We start from the raw sequence: 19633 nt of genomic DNA, 5'->3' as shown, positions 1-19633 counted from the left end.
CAGATTCAAGTCTGCCTGTTCCTGAAAGCTGGGAAGATGGTGATTTTTAGCACCGCAAACCCTTTGTTGATGCCATTTTCAGGGGGGAAAAACACAAGCCTTCTTCTGCAGCCCTTTTTCCCATTTTTGTTTTTTAACTAAATTTTCACAGTATTTTGGCTAATTTCTTGGTCTCCTTCAGGAGTCCTTCAGGAGAACCCACAAACTCCTGGTAGTTCTAGAATCCCTAGGATGTTGGGAAAAAAAAGACGCAAATTTGTTGCTGGCAGCTTATGTGGACAACAAGTTACGAGGGCCTAAGTGCGAACTGCCCCAAATAACCTAAAAAAAGGCCTGGCACCTGAGGGAGAAATGGCCTGGCAGCGAAGGGGTTGATAAAATTAAGACTTTCCGTTATAAATACTAGGAAAATATACATAATACTCCATAGATCCAATGGTTGGTCAGATTTACGTTTTAAAGCGGTTGGATATCTGAATGAGAAGACCTTTGTAGGCACCGGCCTCCTGCCCCAAAGAACGCTTCCAAACACTGCCAGCATTGCAACGTGCAAGCCAAGTGTGCTGTAAAGTGATAATTGAGAGTTGGGCACCCTACACCCGTCTCACCAACCTTGGAGCAAATTCAAACGCAGGCCGCTCACAACCACCTCACATAGGCCATGTTTAGAGCTCACTTCTTCGAGAACACCTCTGAATTTTTTTGCCATCTTCGTTTAAAGTTGGAAAGATCATGGGTTTGCGCAACATATAGTTCAAGCTAATGATATACAGCAGACATTTACCAACCAACCTGCAAGAAACTAAGTAACGGCGAACCGATTGCATGATTTATTTTACACCCCATGAATACAAAAGCAAGGACTGCAGTACCCCCCCTCGATTAGTTACTTTACCAGTCAACGTGTCACAGCACGCCCGCGGACCGCACCGCGCGGCTGTTTGACGTCAGCGCGTACACTGCGCGGGGCGGGCGTGTACTACCTGCTCGTCGAGTTAGACACTACGCTAGGCTGCAGGTAAGAAGCTGTTAGCGCACTCTCTTTAATCTCAATGAGCCTGGTTACCATTTGGCTTAAAGTCACGCTGACCAAAGCGCGCTGTTAGTGGATGACAATTTCGTCCACAAAATTGAACGGTAACAAGAGCAAAGTATGTGTATAAGATCCATAGTAGGAAGTAGCCGCTCTTCCACTTTGTACTTACACGGGTTGATTCTGTCCTTTGTCTTTAAAAGAACAAGTAGAGGCAATTCTGACCTCGCAGTGTATTGGCATCTAGGCCTCTGAGCTTTCTCTGAACCGTCCAGAGCGCCTGGCCTCTGTTTCCTCCATAAACCGGCGGGGACGTCGGGTCTGCGTCACTACTGTAAATCGGCTTGGGCAGCCCGGCCCCTAGTCCCTCTCAGTGAGTTGGGCATCTAGCAGTTTATCCCCGGATTGTACCGATTGATTAAGGTAGGCCTCGTTAATAGCTGGAACAACCTGACCCTGTCCACTTAAATGTGGGCGGGTTATGGCAGCCATGCCTGAGCTTCCTCTCTGACTCAATTATGGCACCCAAAGACAACCAAGAAGTGAGCATGCCTACGTAAATCAATTGGTTTATGGTGATAGCAGAGACCTGGTTGTTTAATCTCCCCTCTACTTTGAACTTGCTTGGCAAACGGGCATGCCCTCTTCCAAGGCATGAAGCTTAACCATGAACCTATTCATTTGATCGGGATCTTGCAATTGCCGAGGGGCCACATCCACAACGAGCTGATTAATTGGCAATTCCTAATTAAGAGGCTTCTGAAACTTGTCGCAGCAGAGAATCGTCTGAGGTACCCAGTTTCTCAGCAGGAGAAAAATTCATAATCTCTCTCCTATGCCCCAATAAATTCTCCATTATGATTTATGAAGTGTATTTGCCCTTAAAGTAGAAGAAGGTGGGAGGTTTGGCTGCTTAATCGGAGGCCATAGAATCGGGAAAAAAAACGAAACTACCTTCTTGGTAGTAGCCACAGAAGAATCATCTTTAAAGGTAGCCAAGGTCTGAAGTACAATCCTTCTAATCCTCTCCTACTTTCTACGCATGCTCCCATTTGGAGAAGGGAAAATGACAGATGAAGAGGGGCAATGTGTTTCTTCTGGAGGAGTGCTTTCCAATCTTTCCACAGAGGGCACAGCAGCAGAAACACGCTGCCTCCGAGCAACCGAGGAAGGAGCAAACAGCAACCTCTCCGAGTAGAAGGAATGGGGAGAGCCAGGCTTTCCCTCTGTGAGCAGGAGTCCATTTTATCAAGGGGTAGGTGCTCCCGCGAATTAGGGCACCTTCTTCCATGGCCTGACCAGGAAAGAAACAACAGCCCAAACCCAGCAGGGACCTCTTCGTCCCTACTCCAGTCCACGGGAACAAAAAATAGGAGACTAGAGTGCCAGCCCCCTTTATGGCACCCAGGTGGGTGGGTCTGGCAGGTGGAAATCATCCTGTTTTTTTGCTCCTATCGTGTGGTAACATTACCTCACTTTGTAATTACTATGCCAAAGAATAATCATTATTACCGTTAAGTAACCGGGGCAATCCTTTCTAAGAGGCGAGGCCTATATTATTGAAGGCATGTCTTAGAACAGATACAGTTCTGTGCTGCCCACAGCTTACTACCCAACTAGTATTTTGGTGCCACTCTGTGGGCTTTTTGTTATTGTAACCAGACATGTCACACAGAAACAGGCATGCATCTAAAACGAGCCCAAGCTATTGGCTTTGCCCATGCTCATTAGCAGTATCAGATACATGAGAAAAACAATGCTTTTGATGTGAATAAATATAACTGCAAATGTGTAAATTTTAAAACTGAGACCGAATTAAGTATTACTAAGTTATGTGGCGGGGTAGTAATCTTCGGAGTGTCTTAATCATTTCCATTCTTCCTTTTCATACAACGTTCCTCGGCAGTCGTTCCGTCAGACACGTATGAACTTTTTCACCCCACATCTTTCTGAAATCCTCTTTTTGCGTGTTTCACACCTCTTCTTTCTTCAGCATCCTTTTTCACACTTTCATGTACTTCCTTGCCTCTCCTTCACTTTATCAGCTCTTCTAACACACCTTGTCCACAGATTCACTTGTAAGCACTGCATTTTCTTTTGCCCTGTATCAACAGCTGTATACCCACTTCAAACACTTCGTCATAAAATTTCAATTACAGTTGGCACACATGGGCATTGCTCTGTAGTATAAAGTTTTATTGCTTAGTTAATAAAGATTGTTATGAAACATACCCAAATGAGTGTTAAAAACGTACACTAAATACAACTCTATAAAAAAAGCTACAATTCTAAAATCAAGCATTCACATTTAGTTTTGTGAAAATGAACTTTAGGAGCTCAGCAAAGCAAGATAACTCCGAGATGTCCCTTGTGCTCAAACACTATCTCTGAGAGTCCCTGCGTGTTCAAATCCCCCCTCATTGAAAAATTGGTTTAACTAGAAGCTGCCTCTCTACTGCTGCTCCTGAGCAGCAACACAGGAGACAGATAATTGTTTCTTGGAAAGAGCGCAGTCTGCAGTGGTATGATTCATGTGATGATGTGACTCATTTTCTCCAGTATTCTTTGAGTGGGTAGAGCTGTAATCACCAATTGTTTGTATTCCAATCGATCCTATTCATTGCACTACGTATTTTTGGCATGTAGTGTATCATATGAGTCACATAGAAACATAGGTTCAGAGGAAAGTGCTAAGATCTTGCGTGCCCAATAGTAGTTTCAGCTTTCTTTTCAGTAAAGATTGTAAGGCTTATTTGGAAATTCATTTCTGCCATTCAGAATGAATTTCCAGAGCTGTGATTGCGCTTCCCAAATAGTGCACCCGTAGATTTTTGGTGCAACCTTTGTCATCAGTGACCTTCTTGAAATTGAATTTTAGACTTTCGGTTGCAGTGTTTTATGCTGTAGTTGTTGTTTAGGAAAACTGCATTACAGGCAAGATCTTGCATGTGTAAACCAAACCGTATGTGCACTTTTGAGCATTTTGTGTAGTCTGGGAGACGAAATAATTGTCTGAAGGCTTCACGTGAATTTTATCTAGTTAAGGACTGATTTTTGCTGAAAAGATAGATAGCTCGTAAGAGAGAGATAGCAGGAACTTCACCCTGATTACTTTAAGGATGGTGTACGCTGACGGGCTTTAATTCTGTCAAAGTGGAAATATTTAAGTAGCAGCTGTTGTTTTTTTTTTTTTTTTTTTTTTTTTAAATGCCTGAAAACTGGTGGTTGCTGTTGTTGGGCATCTAAATTCCAAGGCAGTTTTCTAAGGGTATAAAAAGTACAATTCCTTTGGTCCTAGAAACCATTTTTTTGCAGCTTTATTTTTATATTTCCCAATTATCATGTTCTAAGGATCTCTGGAGCCCTATTTTAGTCTGGTCCAAGATTAGAAGGCCATCCTCGTACTGTAAAATCCACAAGTCACACAAATAAAGGGGGCCTAGAGGCATTGGTTGACTTGTATGCCGTATTAGACCATAGTTTTCTGGGTTGGTCCTATCTCCCTTTTTAGGGTTGAGCTTGCGCATGTGTTTTGCTTGCAAGATGCTTTAGTAGTAGCCCCGTCCATGTCACGTCAGTGTCTTTCATTGGTTTGTGGGCTTGACTTTCAAAATCTGCTTGCTTTCATTAGTGGAAGGCATGCATACGTCATGCCTTTTCCTGTGGTTAGCCCTCCTCGAGCGCAACGACCGAGTACTGAAAAAATGCGAGGTTCGCTGTTTCCCGTCATGTTTCTGGACTACTTTTTATATTTTTTTCGCAGCGTGATCTCACTTGGCAGAAGTCGAGCGCTTGCATGACATCGACCCTGTTACATAGTTAATTGCACTTTTGCCGGTTACATAGATAATTGCACTTTTGTCGATAGGTTTCACTACGAGTGAACTGTAGCAGCACGATCACTTTTTTTTTTTCATTTAATGTGGCAAGAAAAATCCGGTTGTTTTGTTGCTGTTAAACACATTCCCTCAAGGAATCAATTTGGCGGTCTGGTCTGAAACCCTTTGTTCGTTATCTAATTACCATCTTTTGTCAATGTGAACTTAGCAACCTCAAACTCCAGATAAAGTGCTTTTAAACACATGCTGCTCCAGTTCACACTTCTTTGAGAAAAACCTCCATGCATCTGCATTCTTTCCAGGATACTTTTATTTTCATTCATTAATGGAAAAACAAACAAATTCACATTTAAAAAAAACGGTTCATTTTATTGGATTTGCTGGTTCAGGTGCTATTTAAAAATACGCTTGTTTCCGGTCCAGGGAGGACCTGGCCTGGCAGTTCGGGCTGGACTGTTCCCATGAGGAACAGGGTCAAGACTGATTTGCATATGGCTGGGTCCAAACTGGGGTGGCATGGTGAGCAAAAGAACGATGGATTAAACCCAGATCTGTGACTGGGGGTGAGTGTTTGCATTGTCAGCACTCCGTCCATCATCCTTTTGTGTTGCTATTTAAAAATACCTACCATTTTGCCGAACTATATTGTAAAAAAAAAAAAACTTTACTTGGGAATTGAAACCACTTTTCTAACTACAGCTTTATTTTACACAGGTTTTACCTTTCTCTATAGATTTGATTGTTGCAATTAAATGTACATTCTTTGCGAAAAACATAGGTGTACTAAACAAATACCCATAAAAACGTGCTTTGGGTGCTTTCGTGTTGTTTCTTGTTAACTTAGGAAACACATGGTATATTTAGTTTGATTTGCAGTTTTTTTGGGCTCATTTACTTTTCTAATAGGGACCCTCCTTTTTTTAATCCACGAGAGGAGCGCTCTTTCACAAACATTGCTATTGTGGAGCTGAATTGGTTTTTAACTCTTTATTTACGGTCTCCCTTCACGACAGACTTGTGTGCCTTCGGTTTGCTTTTATTTCACTTTTTACTCTTTCTGTTTTTCTCCCTTCTCTCCCTCTTCCTCCTTTCTTGCTCTCTCACTCTCCCTCTTCTCTATCTCACCCTCCTATCTTTCTCTCTCCCTCTCTGGCTTTCTCTTCCTCCCTTTTTTCTCTCTCCCTCTCTGGCTTTCTCTCACTTTCTTTTTTTCTCTCTCTATTTCTCAGTCTCTCATTCCTCTCTTTCTCCCCCTCTCTTTCGTCTCTCTATTTTTCATTCTTTATTTCTCTTTTTCTTTCTGTCTCTCTCTTTCTATATTTTACTATCTCACCCTTTCTCTCTCACTTTCTTTTTTCTGTCTTTCTCCCTCCTTTCTCTCTTCCCTTTCTCCTCTCTTTCTTCCTCTTACTTTTCTTCTCTCTTTCTGATACCTCTCTAATTCTATCTCTCTCGCCCCCTCTTTCTCTCTCTCTGATTTCTCTCTTCCCTCACTTTCTTCTCTCCCTCCCTGTCTCTCTCCAACTCTCTATCCATCCTTTCTCTATCCCCCTCTCTCTCCCACCCTCTTTCTCTTTTCCTCACTCTTTCTCTTTTCCTCACTCTTTCTCTTTTCCTTTCTTCTCTTTTTCTTTCTCTTTTGATCTATTTATCTTTCTCTGTCTTAATCTCTCACACTCTGCTTCTCTCATTCTGTCTCTCTTCTCTATCTCTCACTTCTCTCTCCCTCTCTGACTCTGTCTCTCTTCTCTTACCACATTTCTCTTTCTTTCTCTCTCCCCCACTTTATCTCTTTATTTCTTTTTTCTAATTGTATGTCTCTCTCCTTCCTCCCTCTCTCTCTTCTGTGTCTTTCTATTTTTATCGCTCTTTCTTTCTCTCTTTCAATATTTGTCTCCCTTTCTCTCGCTCTCTATTTCTCCCTCTATCTGTCTCTCTGTCTCTCTAACTCTCTCCCCCCTCTTCCTCTCTTTCTATCTCTCCCTCCTTTCTCTCTCTCCATCCTCTTTCCTTCCCACTCTCTTGCTATCGCTCTTTTTCTCTCTCTCTTTTTATTTCTCTCTCTCTTTTGATCTGTTTCTTTCTATCTTACACTCTCTCTGTCTCCTGTACCAACTGGGAGTAGTTTCTGTTTAAAGGGCCTTGTTTGAAAAAATATTCCAGTAAGCCTACTAGCCCTTTAGTTATATGCAGGGCCACTGGAATTATGTGGCAGAAAGGACCAAAATATGCACCAGGGTTAACAAATTAATGTGGCAAAAAAGTCCAGTTATGCATTCACAATGCCAATAGTTCCAACTCAGTTAAATGCGAGACCTATTGCATTGCAAATGCTTGTTATGGTTTGGAAACCGGATGGAGTTTTGCCACGGAATTTGGACATATGCCAGGTCATAAGAATAAAAAAATAAAAAAAGGATGTAGCCTGGTCGCCCAGTTGTCTAAATTCAACTTGTATTTTGAACAGGGAATTCATTTGGTCCTGGCGCCCCATTTGATCTCGCATCACTAGGCCCTCCGGGGATGGTGGCAGGGACACCTGGCAAAAATGTGTTGACTTGTGAGTACTATTTTACTAGCTCACAGCTGGAGCTGCAGTAGGAGACTGGTGACCCTACAGTCTTCGGTCCCAACCGGCTTTGCTCTCTGTCAGCAGTTAGCTATTTCTTGGTGTTGCCCACTTCGGGAACATGATGCACTTCTCCTGCCAGGTACTCTTCTGTCTCTTAGCAAGCAGGCAGACGTTTCCAGCAAGTTGAAAACATAAGGTAATGTTTGTTCACCTCTTGGAGACTGGCTATAATGTAGATGCAAACCCCAGTTACACAACATTCCTTTGAGTACTCTAAAGGAGCACTCTTTGCCTTTGTCTTGAGGAACTTGGATTTGGAAGAAACTAGGGTAGTTTGGATCTCACTTTTATATACATTTTGCAGACATATAATGTTGAGCCACCGTCTAAGGTTTCGTACCAGTTTTGGATGCTTCTGTTTAAAATGCTACTTTCAGGCTGCTCTTCAGGCGCAGCCTTTGTGCAGGGTGATGGCTTTCACAGCAGGTAGCAATGGGGCTGGCTCTAAGCAGGAATATTAAAAACAACAAAAAAAAAGGGCACAATAGAATGCAAGATCTCTGCACCTGGCTGGCCTCAGCCTTTCCGAATCAGTAATTTGGGACAGAAAAAAACAGGCTCTGTCTAGAATCTTCCTTGCTGTGAACAATAGAAGCAACAGTTTCTTCACTACAATTTCCTGAACATCAGTGCTCTGGAAGAACTACTGTGCATCCCTCTCTTAAAATGGTCCTCATAGAATTTTTAAAGGCTTCCCTGTTTTTATCCTCCCTCGCGTCAGTGACTAGTTCTCCACCTTCCAGCCACAAGAACGCAGGCAATAAATACACTTTCACTGTGTGGGGAAGCTGTCCTCATCCATCATCTTGTACAATGCTGAACCAGGGGCAACCAAAATGAATTCCACTAACCCCATTACTGAGACTCCTACCAATGTAGATTCCTATTCCTATACATGAGGTACACACCCACTGCACATAAAAACACAGAGGATATCAGCACAAGGTTCTGGAATCCACATAATGGCACAGTAGGTTATCCTCTCTGGGGAACAGAGAAAAAGGTCTGGTCACACTACTGATAGATAACCTGGAACGCTGCCACCACCCCTTTATGTGATGCACCAGGGGATGGACAATATTCCACTGCCTATGATGAGGGCACATTTGGTACACTATCCCAGATTACAGAACAGGTTTTGGACCTCATATTAGCAGCAGCAGGCCTAGGCCTCTGTGCACATGCCTGGCTATCGTGGCTTGAGGGACAAAATAAATAAGGATATTAGTTTGAGATGCAGATGTACACTTCTGTTTACCATGCAGGGGACAGTTCCATCCCAACAAAGTGTTTCTCACCGGTTTTGGGATGAAGAATATTGGGAGTTCTGGAACTGGCAATTCAGATCTTCCCCTCATAACTTTAGTATCTCAGATCATGATTAAGTGCAAGCCTTTAGTTTGCTGATGGACACCACTATCTTTTTAAATACTAATTACACTCATGATCACCAAGTCTGTAATGGCGAGTGCAAGCCTGGGACCTCGTGACCTCATGTTTCTATTCTTGCCACAACACCCAATTTTGAGTCTTTGATAAAAGCACATATGCCTACCAAATATGCTTCCATTGGCCTCGCAAAATTGAGAAATATTGTAATACATGGTGCGCTTCTGTTATGGTAGCTCTCTTTCTTTAATGCTGTGCTCAGGGAAAGTCTTCATCTTCCTTTTTTATTGCTTTCTTTCAACGTTAAATAGGTCGACAAACAAATAATCACCATATCAAAATCCTGCATATCATTTGGAGACAAAGCTTCCTAAATGTCATACCAATAAAAACAATGTACCTCACACATTACGTTTATTCTATCCCGTCTACTTCTAAGCATGTCAGGTTATACCACAGCCTCCATTTATATACTATACAATCTGTGCATTGGTTTTCATATATTTCAAATATATTTTGAATAGCCTTTACACTTTTTTTTAAACACCTTTATTTAATTTTCTCCGAACAAAGCAAATGGACAGAACATTAACCCAAAGACGCACATATAACCAATGGTAGGGTAATTCAGCGTGAATAGACTTATCAATGAATATGTGTTATGTAAACCATTTGTATGAGCATAGGATTACCAATATGGTGCCCTGGCACTGTTAACTCTCTAACATTCATTTATACAGACATGTTTTTGGTAGTTTCCTTAAGGCCAGATGATTATTGGTTAGACCTAACTGCATTGGTTAGGCTTTCCACATCTGTGATGCTGCATATGAAAAGGAACAGTAGGCCTTCCTTCTATGGTGAGTTCAGACCACTGAAAAGCGTTTGAAGGAAGATCCTTCATGTCATCAAACCATTGTAGAATCTCAACAAATAATTTACAAAGAGACTGATTCAATGATTATCGCACCTATCACCATGGTGAGTGTATGTTTTAAAACAGAATTAAAGAATGATGCATGGGTCTGGAAGATGAGTCCCTTTAACCACCCCTACATGACAAAAGTCCATAATAACATTTGTATCACAGATAGAACTACAGACTTAACGTCAGAGGAGACATAAGACAGAATAAACATTATTCTGCATTACAGATACCATATCTGGATCAAAACAATCAGCTGTGACAAAGTCCCGGGGGGCTGGGGGGGCGGTCGAAACGAGTTGGCTACAGAGAAAGGAAGTTTTTAAATAAGAATAAAGAAGAATAAGAATGAAGAAAATATTTTTTGAACTCAGATGAGTCTTTGCATCACGTGGTTCTGTTTTGAGTTAGTTTGGAACTCATTGTGGGATCTTCTTAGTCCCAGGTTTTTATAAACATCGAAGGATTTCTATTCTTACACTCTACTCTGTCTGCCTGCATACTATTTCAATCTCGTAGGGTATTGTTGATTACCCCATGTAAAGCAATGGCCCTTTGAAAAATCATGAGCCTTAGGGAACAAAAAAGAGGTTTAATCAGGGCAGGTCAATATCATTTGGGATTCCAGTATAACAAATTGAGGTAAGTGGGATTGTCAGTGGCATTCTAGTGTCTGATATTGCAAAAAATAATTAATTCTGTCACAAGTCATAATCCACGCTTACCTGTGTATAGCTGCCAGATATTCTCCAAACCTCAGGAGTGCTGAAGTCTTGCGCTTCAAAGGATGTAATTTGTCCATTTACAGTGTGGGCGCGCGTGGTGTGAGGCTTTGCAGCTGCAACACATACTCTACGTGAAGCATGATTTGGAATCAAGACAAATTATGTTTCCCAGAATGCCCATGGGCTCTCTAGAGGTTTGTAATAGTGGCAGTCATCTTAGGTACATTGATTATAATTTCGTCATGATAATTTCCTCATTTTTCAGAGCTTTCCTCGCTAGGCAGTCTATTGTACTTAGTTACTACAGCCTTGACCTTGTTGGCAGGATTTTAGATTTAACTGCACTTTAATGCTGGGGTATGAAGGTCCTTGTTCTCACAGAAGTATTATGAATAAACATTAGAAAGTAAGGACTTGGACTTTGTTATCCACATTGTCTGCACCATGGAGTCATTCTGCCTAGGATTACAACACTGTAAATGAACTATGTAAATGGACTCATTCTATAATTATGAACTCCATTGTAATTTTTTTTAATATATCACTTGACTCTTGTGGTACTAAGGTATTGCCAGTGATGGGGAAGTGAAAGCTTACATGCGTTTCTCGAATGTAAGTGTATTCCATCCTCAAACAGGTCATCCATGTGTAATATCCCAGTGTCAGCCCATCTTTGACTACTGACAGTTGCCTCTACTTTGCCGACCTTGCAACTGCACCACATTGGTAGGTTTGTGCATATGTTAGTGTAGTTTTTGTTCCGAGCAAGCAGTGCTTTCACCATTACGTAGCAGTATCTGTCAGAGTAATTGTCTTAAAAAAATATCACTTCCACCAAAAAGTACCACTTAGGAATGATGCTTTCAGCTTGATTTTTTAAAACTTCTCTGATTGCTTCCGCGAGCCCCTTTGCCTCTTATTGTAGTTGCACTGACTAAGAAATATGTTCATAACATGTTGCACTCAGGTTGCCCAGTCTTTAATTAGAACCTGAAGTGTTCGAGTGGCCATTCTGTGCATGTACCCAGCCTAAATTAAATCCATTTGGAGCACATTCAAGACCTTAAAAAGAGTGGAACAATTTTGCAGGAATGTTTGACAATGCCAGTCAGGGAGCTTCTTCCAAAACAGCACTTTTTCACAGCTTGTCAGTGCCTGAGTTGTGTTTCTAACTATAGACAATCTTGATAAACTTGAATGCCGTGCACCTGCAGTTATAACTTATGAAATGACTCAGTTGGAAACCAGTAATATATTCCCTTGTTGACTCTTGGGCTCGATATTTCACCAACCCTATCTAAGCCATGCCAAACATTTCCAACATCCCTATATGTATCTCTGAAATAACCAGGTCGTTGACCTACAGAGAGGTGAAATGTATCTTTTAAGGTCTTATCTATCTATTTACCTTCCTTCTGAGTCAACGTAGCCAATTGTTCCATCACCAGGGCGAAGAAGCGATTAGCCGACACCCTTGACAAGTTACCCTTTGTATCTACCGGGAGTCGGAATACTTGCTCACTTCCAATCTGGTTATAGGCTCAGTGTATAGGAGTTTAACTGAGCTGTCTACTGTGTTTCCAAATCCTATTTCCCCAAGACTATAATCATGAAGTCCCAACATAAGGTATAAAGGGCTTTCTCCGTATCAGTGGGCTTCTCACCTTGGTCAGGCGATAAATCTGATACATTGGAACAACCTGCTAATGGTTGGGGGTGTATTCCTGTTTAGTATGAACGCACCATTGTTTTGCTCTATTTGGGCTAATGTGTGTAAATCTCCATGTGGGGGTTATTAGAGGTTACTGATGCTTTCATATAGTTATACATTATGGTAGATCTGAATGAGCGAGTGGTAATGGGATGCCTGTACAGGCAGCCTCTCGGCATTAGTGAGTGTTGGTTGTTTCTGAGATGTGGCAGACTGAATGGGAGATGAGTGGTGTGATTTGCTACAGGGACATGGTGTGATTAAAAACTCGAACTACGTTACAGATTGAGTATGTAACTCATTTGGTGCTAATTGGAGATTTACAAAATGCCTGAATTTGACTTGGTGCTAGTGGGATGCTGGGAGGTAGACTTGCTCCAGAGCATTCCATTAGTGCAAGGTCTGGTTTAAAGAGGCGACTGTTTGCCATTGTCTTTTTCATTTAGTTTAACAATAGGGTGCACACTGTTGCCATGGTCACCGTGGTCAGTAGCACAACGTTTTGTTAAGGACATGCTAACAATGTGAAGGTAAATTACTTTGCTCTACGTACCGAAATGGATTGAGTGGCATAGTTGTTTGTCATATAATTCTTGGGGTTTGTATTGGAACTATCATCCTAGCTGGTGCCCCACAATCCATTTTCATTCTAGTCACGCAATTCTACATTCTATTGCCAGACTTGTCACCAACACGCAAAAAAAATCCCTTTCTCTGCTCCTCCCTGATCTTCATTGGCTGTCACTTTCTGCAATAACCTATTTTAAAAAGTGTTACCTGATCTATAAGGCCATCCATCTGGACTAATCTCATTCCTGTTCTAGTTAGTCGCTACCCCTGATGGCAAAAAGTTATCAGAAGCCATGCATAGTTCGATGTACCGAGATCAAAAACCTAATTTGCTCTAAAGCATTATTTCACAGGTGCTGGTATAAACATTTGGATCGCCAAAGGGATAGATACAGGAACAAAGCCCACCCTCCTGCCTTTCAGACCCACCTATCTCTTCTGCTTATTTTAAAACTACTTTCACACTGTCAGTTTTACAAAAAAATGCTTCAGTCCTGAAATGCAATTAATCATAACCATGATTCTACTATTAGATGTAAGATTAATTGAGTTCTAGGTAAAGAGCTATATAAATATGTTAAATAAAATGTGTGGCAGCTCCTAATGCTTTATTTTGAGACACCTCGTGCCTTTCAGCCCATGTTACTGCCTGGAGTTGTTAAAGGATCTGCATTTGTAAACCAGTGTCTTTTACTGTTCTTTTAATCATTTTATACCTCTCTTTTTTGTAACTTTCTCCCACTTTGTTTCTTGTCTGCCCTCCTGATCAGGTTTATGTTTCATAGTGTCAAGCTTGTTTTTGAACTGTCGCCATGTCGGACCAGGAGCTCATCATTGCAGACCTCAAAAAGCAGGTGCGATCACTGCTTATTCCTGCGAAAGATGGCCTGACTCCACAGCAGCTGGAGCGGGATTATATGGAGATAGTGGGGAGCCGCCTACCGCCGCGTGGACTTGGTTACCGCTCCACCATGGACATGGTGCTAGATATGCCTGACGTGGTCAAAATATGCCCTACTGGTGATGGTAGTGTTATTTTAAAAGGTATGCAGTTCTATGTGTTTTCTGTAGGCATTAGAATTGCTTGGTGAAAGATGGCCTATGCAGTTGATTTCTACTGAACAGGAGCTAGTAATAGTTGATAGCAGATGAATCTGCTTCTACTAGAATACATGCACCTGTAATAGAAAAGTATTTGACTGATTTTGCTGTTGATCTTGTATTATTTTGTAACATTTTTTAATTGTGTCTACTTGAACAGCACACAGGTATACTTAAACGGAGGTTACTACTATATGGGACCTTGAGTAAATTTGTGAGTACTTATTAGCTTCAACATCCTGAAAATACATATTTCAAAGAAACCTCAAAACATTTAACAAATATTTGACTGTTGCCTGTCTAAATAATTTTGTTCAATTTTTAGCTCGAAATAGATGTAAAAACAAAATTGAAAATTAATTCATCATCTGGGTTTAGGAGGCCTGCACAAGCCTTTTCAAAATAAAAATATATGAAATACAACTCAGTTCATTGTTCTGCTCTACAGAGTGGAGAAGCCAAATTCTCGGCCTCTGTTTCTTTCACTTCCAAATTTTTTCTCTTTATGCTGAAGAGTTTTTACTAGTCGTTGAAACATATTTTTAGCCCTTTTCTGTCATGACACTTTTTTCTGCACCCATCTACATAGTCTTTTTTTATTTTTATTTGGGGAGGACATTTCTTGTAGGCATTTTCAGGGCTTATTGCTAGTGAAGTGGCAATGCATATGCCATTTTGTTTGTATTTTTATGTGTTTTGGCTCCCTTTGGGTAAAAGTAACTTAATGTTGTGGCTACAGGAAGTAGTTCCAACAACATCAGCAAATGTGATCCAGATGGCAGTTTTCATCCCAAAATAATTACATTACTTGTAGGGTCCCAATGAGAAATTAGCCTTAACCTAAAAGGAAACTGCTCCTCTAAAGAGTCTTCTACTGTAAAAGTGCTTCAAACACAGGAATACTAACCTTTTATTGAACTAGAATCCACAAAAGCACCCTCATTCCACAAGACACCATATGACTTTTCATGCTCCAATAAGTAACATTGTAAGTTTGCAAATCTGCATGTGACTGCCACAAAAAAAAGGAACTTAAGTGGATGCTCTGTTTTCCAATACAATCTGCGTGGTTGCATTATTTGATTACATGTAATCTCACATATCTATTCTTTCTCCCTTTCATCTTTCTCTGTTTCATAAACTATGATTCAGCAAGGTTTCCTCAGTTTTGCCGCCAGGCTGCGGAATGGTTTGTTAAGGGTTGTTCTGGTCCGTGTCATTGATGGTGGGAGAGGATTGAGGTACTGGAGGTGGTGCCCTTTTTACATGAGACGCAAAAATTCAGTTTTTGTAGCCGGTGCACTTTACTCCAGTAGTTGACAGGAGAATCTGCACAGGACCCTTGCAACATTGCTGCAATTAGTTGTTCTGCTGAAAATTCTTCACCATTACCCACTCATCCGGCCGTAGGTCATGTCCCAGTCCCTATAATGGCTTGGGTAGTGCCTGTTCACCTGTTCATGGAGGACACATGTTCATCAAGTAAATGCAATAGCCTTTCCGCAAGCATTAGGTGACATGAGTTGTTAATGCCTTCAGTAGCACCACCAAACTTGCCAATAATCTGCCAATGACAATCTCATGGGGTCTCAGTCGTGTGATGGCATCAGGGGTCATGTGCATATTCATGAGAGCGAGAGATAAGGCATCTACCCAAGTCATGAAGGACCTGCATATTGAGGTTGGAATATGCAGTATTTTCATATGACGTACTACATTATTGTCTTTTGCCAATATATTTTTGTTTCAGAGTTCCACAACCATCCCTGATTGCTTTACAGACGCTGTCAACGGAAATGTGTGGGCGAAAGACAGTAATGATGTACGTCACATGAATACTGCTCATGTTACTCTTACCATAAAAAATGGTGCTGTTTAACCAAAACTACCACAATATAGGACATCTAGAGGAGGGACCACTGCAGATAATAAACTTAGAAAGAATGGGAGTGATTAGGGAAATCTTTGGCTTTCCAAAGATCAATTACATTTTGTGATTTACTTGTGCAAAATAGATAGAATTGTACACCAGCAGTTCCCTATTGTGCCTAACATTTCTAAAGTCCTTGCTAGTATCCCCATAAACGCTACCCACCTTTCTGCTATAAATTAGAAAAATGCATTTCTTTCATCCCATTACATATGGACTCCCAATAATTATTTTCTTTCCAGTTCGCCAATAGATCATACTTTTTCACTAGAATTTCACAGGACTATACTGAAAGTCCTTCCATTTATTCTCAGGGATTTAAAACTCAATTGGCAATTCCCAGCTTTCCCCAGATGCTGCTTTCATACAATATATTGAGGATATTTTGGTGGCAAGTACAAATGAACAGGCATGCCAATAGGGCACTGTCTCACTTTAGAATTTCTTGACAGGTCATGGTCATAAAGCGTCCCGCTCCAAATTACACAGTTTGTTCAACAGGAGATTGCCTATTTAGGACACCTCCTGTAGAAGAGGGGCGGGGAAAGGAGACTGACCCTCAATGCATTAATTTAATATTGGGTTTAACATCATACCACATTCTGTGCTTTAAAAGCCCTTCAATTCTTGCAGTCTGCTCTATTGGTCTGCATGAAAATTTTCCAAAAACGAATGTATTTGATTAAGTAGCTATTCTCAAAATGTCCTCTGATTTTCCTCCCGGTGGAAACCCCTTATTAACCATGACCACAGAACCAGAGGAGCCTTCGATCTACTTGAATCTGCTGCAGATTCCCCCAGTACTGCTCTCATCCACCTAGATTTTTGCTTATATGATCTGTCTGTAATGTCAACTGACAGCTTAGACTCTTGTCCTGTCCTGAACTTCAACATTCTTCTCATACCCTTGAACGCATCTTGTGACACACAGTATTGCAAACTGAGGATAAAATATTATGTAAGTCAGTGCTTCCAAAACCTTTTTAGAACCACAGCCCAATTTTTAGAATGACAAACGTTTGTAACCCACCTAGCTTTAATGGACGTGAGGCAGGTGTTTTTTTTTTTTTTTGGTTAAGCTCTTAGCTGCTGGGCTTCCCCTCCCCCAGTGCTGCTGGCACTTTTGAAAAAATATTTTGGGTTATTCAGGCACCCTAAAATTTTTCCACATAAGTTATCCACACCAAATTTGTGTCCTTTTTTTCCAGCATCCTGGGGATGCTAAAAGGTCTCTGGGTTTGTGGATTCCCCTAGAGGGGACAGAGAAAATAGGTAAAATACAGCCAAATTAGTTTTTTTGTAGAAATAGGAAAAACGTGCCCTGGATAAAGGTGTCTGCTTTCCCCCCTAAAAATGGCATCAACAAACGGTCTTCTGTGCTAAAGTCACCTTCTTCCCAGCTTTCAAGAACATGTTGAGCTAAACACTTTACCCCAGTTTTGCCATTTTTCAAAGAGTTAGCCCATTTTTATTCCTATTTTTTTGTGCTCTCAACCTACTTCCAGTTTGTGGTGGAAACCACTGAAACCCACGTGTGATCCAGAAAATGTATAGCGTTCTGAAATGTAGTCAAAATCCGAATTTAGCAACGGGTCACGTGTTAGATCCCTCAAGTTTTTCCCAAAGAAACTAACTGTTAAAAAACTGAAAATGAGTAGGAAAAAACAGCCATTTATGACAATGTTTTTATCTGTAAGTTTTTGACAGACTGTCCGATTTACAAAAGCAGTATACCATTACGTCCACTAGGGACTTATGGTTGTGAAGGTATATAGGGGTTACAGGTTTTCCAAGAACCCAAGGTACCCAGGGTCAACAACTGAGCTGCACTGTACAATGGTTTTTCCTTGTTTACCGAATATAGGCAAATTCATATTGTGAAATATGCAGAGTGAAAAATGGATATAAAGGAAACCTGTGTATTTCTGAAATATGCCCAAGATATGGAGCTTAGGAGCTCTGGTTACTTGTACATCTCTGGATTTGTGGGTACCCATGCGAGCACATGATTTAGAGAGTGTTTCAAAATGTCTTCACTCTTACACACTGGTTTACATTTGGAAGGAACAAATGCAGCAAAATCCAAATAGTAATCACAGATATTCTACTATTCTATGCTCGCACATGTCTTCTGATAAAAATGGTCCCAAAACACAAAATTAATACATCACATTGTTCCACTCAAAACTGACCTGTTTTTTGCAAAGAGCGTAGATGTTGACTTCCGGCCCTAACTTAGCCAGCACCTAGGGAAACCTAGGAAACATATACATTTATGAAAACTAGACCCCTAGGGGAATCCAGGATGGGATGACTTGCGTGGCTCTCGGCAGATTGTTTTACCCAGAATCCCTTGCAAACCTCAAACGTTCACAAAAAACCCACATTTTCCTCACTCTACTGTGATGGAAAGTTCTTGAATCTGCGGGGAGTCACAAATGCACTCCCACCCAGCATTTCCCTAAGTCTTCTGATAAAAATACTACCTCAGTTGTGTGGGTTGGCCTAGTGCCTGTGACAGGAAACAGATCAAAACTCAATATGGATACCTCACATTTTTCTACTCAAAACGGACCTGTTTATTGCAAAGTGGGTAGCTGTGGATTTTGAGCACTAGGTCAGCTGTCACCTAGGGAAATCTAGCAAACCTTTGCATTTTTGAAAACTAGACACAGGGGAATCCAGGATGGGGTGACCTTTGTCGATCCCATGAGGTTTTCTTTACCCACAATGCCTTGCAATTCTCAAACTTTGCCTGAAATCGTGCATTTTCCTTACGGATTATGCAGGAATCCACAAAATTTCTACCACCTAGCATTCCCCCCCCCCCCCCCAGTGATGATCAAAAGGCTGCCTCACTTGTGTGGCGGATCAAAACAAGGTCAATGGCATCTCTTGCGTGGGGACTCCTATTAGGAATGTTGTGGATTCCTGAGGATTCCGGACGTTTTCATCACAGAAATGTTTGGAACATGTGTAAAAAACAAAGTTTGAGGTTTGCAGGGCATTGTGAATACAAAAAAAACATCCTGGGATTCACACAATGCACACCACCCTGGTACCCCTGGTTGTCTACTTTAAAAAAAAAATGTCAGTGGTTTGTAGGTTTCCATGGGTGGCAACTGAGCATGGCCCCAAATCCCACAGCTGCCCGTATTGCTGATCTCGCTACGTAGCATTTTAAGACCTTTTGTGCCAAGATCTCTAGACCCATCCACACAAGTGAGGTACCATTTTTATTGGGAGACTTGGGAATGCTGCATGGTAGCACATTTCTGGCTGTACGTACATTTCAGGTGTTTGATGTTTTCAGGACATTGTGGGTAAGAAAATGGTGTGTGATGCTTGTTTAGCACAGCGCCCTAGACTCCCTCCCCCAAATGTCTAGTTTTCAGAACTGTCTGGATGTGGTAGATTTTTCCAGGTGGCAGCCTACCCAAGCCCAAAAAGTGCCGCTGTTTACCATTGCAAGTGGGATGATACTGAGAGTTAGCCAAACTCTCCTGGCCATTTGTAAAAACAACATCCAAAAGAACCAGATGTCCTCTTGCTTGCCATTGGGATGGCATGGTTTATTCTGCAGGGGAGCAAAAAGACTGTTGAGGTTTAGTGGTGGCGGTTGGACCTGGTGGTGTGCTGGGAAATACCCACCACATAATTTTATTAATAATATATATTGCTGCCAACCAGTGGGTTTCTGCCCCGTGGGCAGATCGGGGGCATTTACCCCATCGGCTCCTGGGAGAGCAGAAAGACTGTTGCCCCATTTACTGGTAGA

The 19633-nt window shown here is 41.4% G+C and overlaps 1 protein-coding gene across 3 annotated transcripts in view; it reads left to right on the top strand.

Annotated features, from left to right (window-relative positions):
- The first annotated feature begins 852 nt into the window (after window positions 1-852).
- The window catches only part of TDRD5 (tudor domain containing 5), a 1060335-nt gene continuing 1041554 nt past the window's right edge, over window positions 853-19633 (top strand). For all 3 annotated transcript variants that reach the window (XM_069232097.1, XM_069232096.1, XM_069232098.1), the window contains exons 1-2: window positions 853-1018; window positions 13595-13868. In XM_069232097.1, coding sequence (XP_069088198.1) covers window positions 13637-13868 — 232 coding nt within the window. In that variant the 5' untranslated portion in view covers window positions 853-1018; window positions 13595-13636. The remainder of the gene's footprint in view (window positions 1019-13594; window positions 13869-19633) is intronic.

The sequence above is a fragment of the Pleurodeles waltl genome, chromosome 4_2 (assembly GCF_031143425.1).
Source record: "Pleurodeles waltl isolate 20211129_DDA chromosome 4_2, aPleWal1.hap1.20221129, whole genome shotgun sequence".
In the NCBI taxonomy this organism is placed as follows: Eukaryota; Metazoa; Chordata; class Amphibia; order Caudata; family Salamandridae; genus Pleurodeles; species Pleurodeles waltl.
This window is presented reverse-complemented; position numbering and strand designations above follow the sequence as displayed.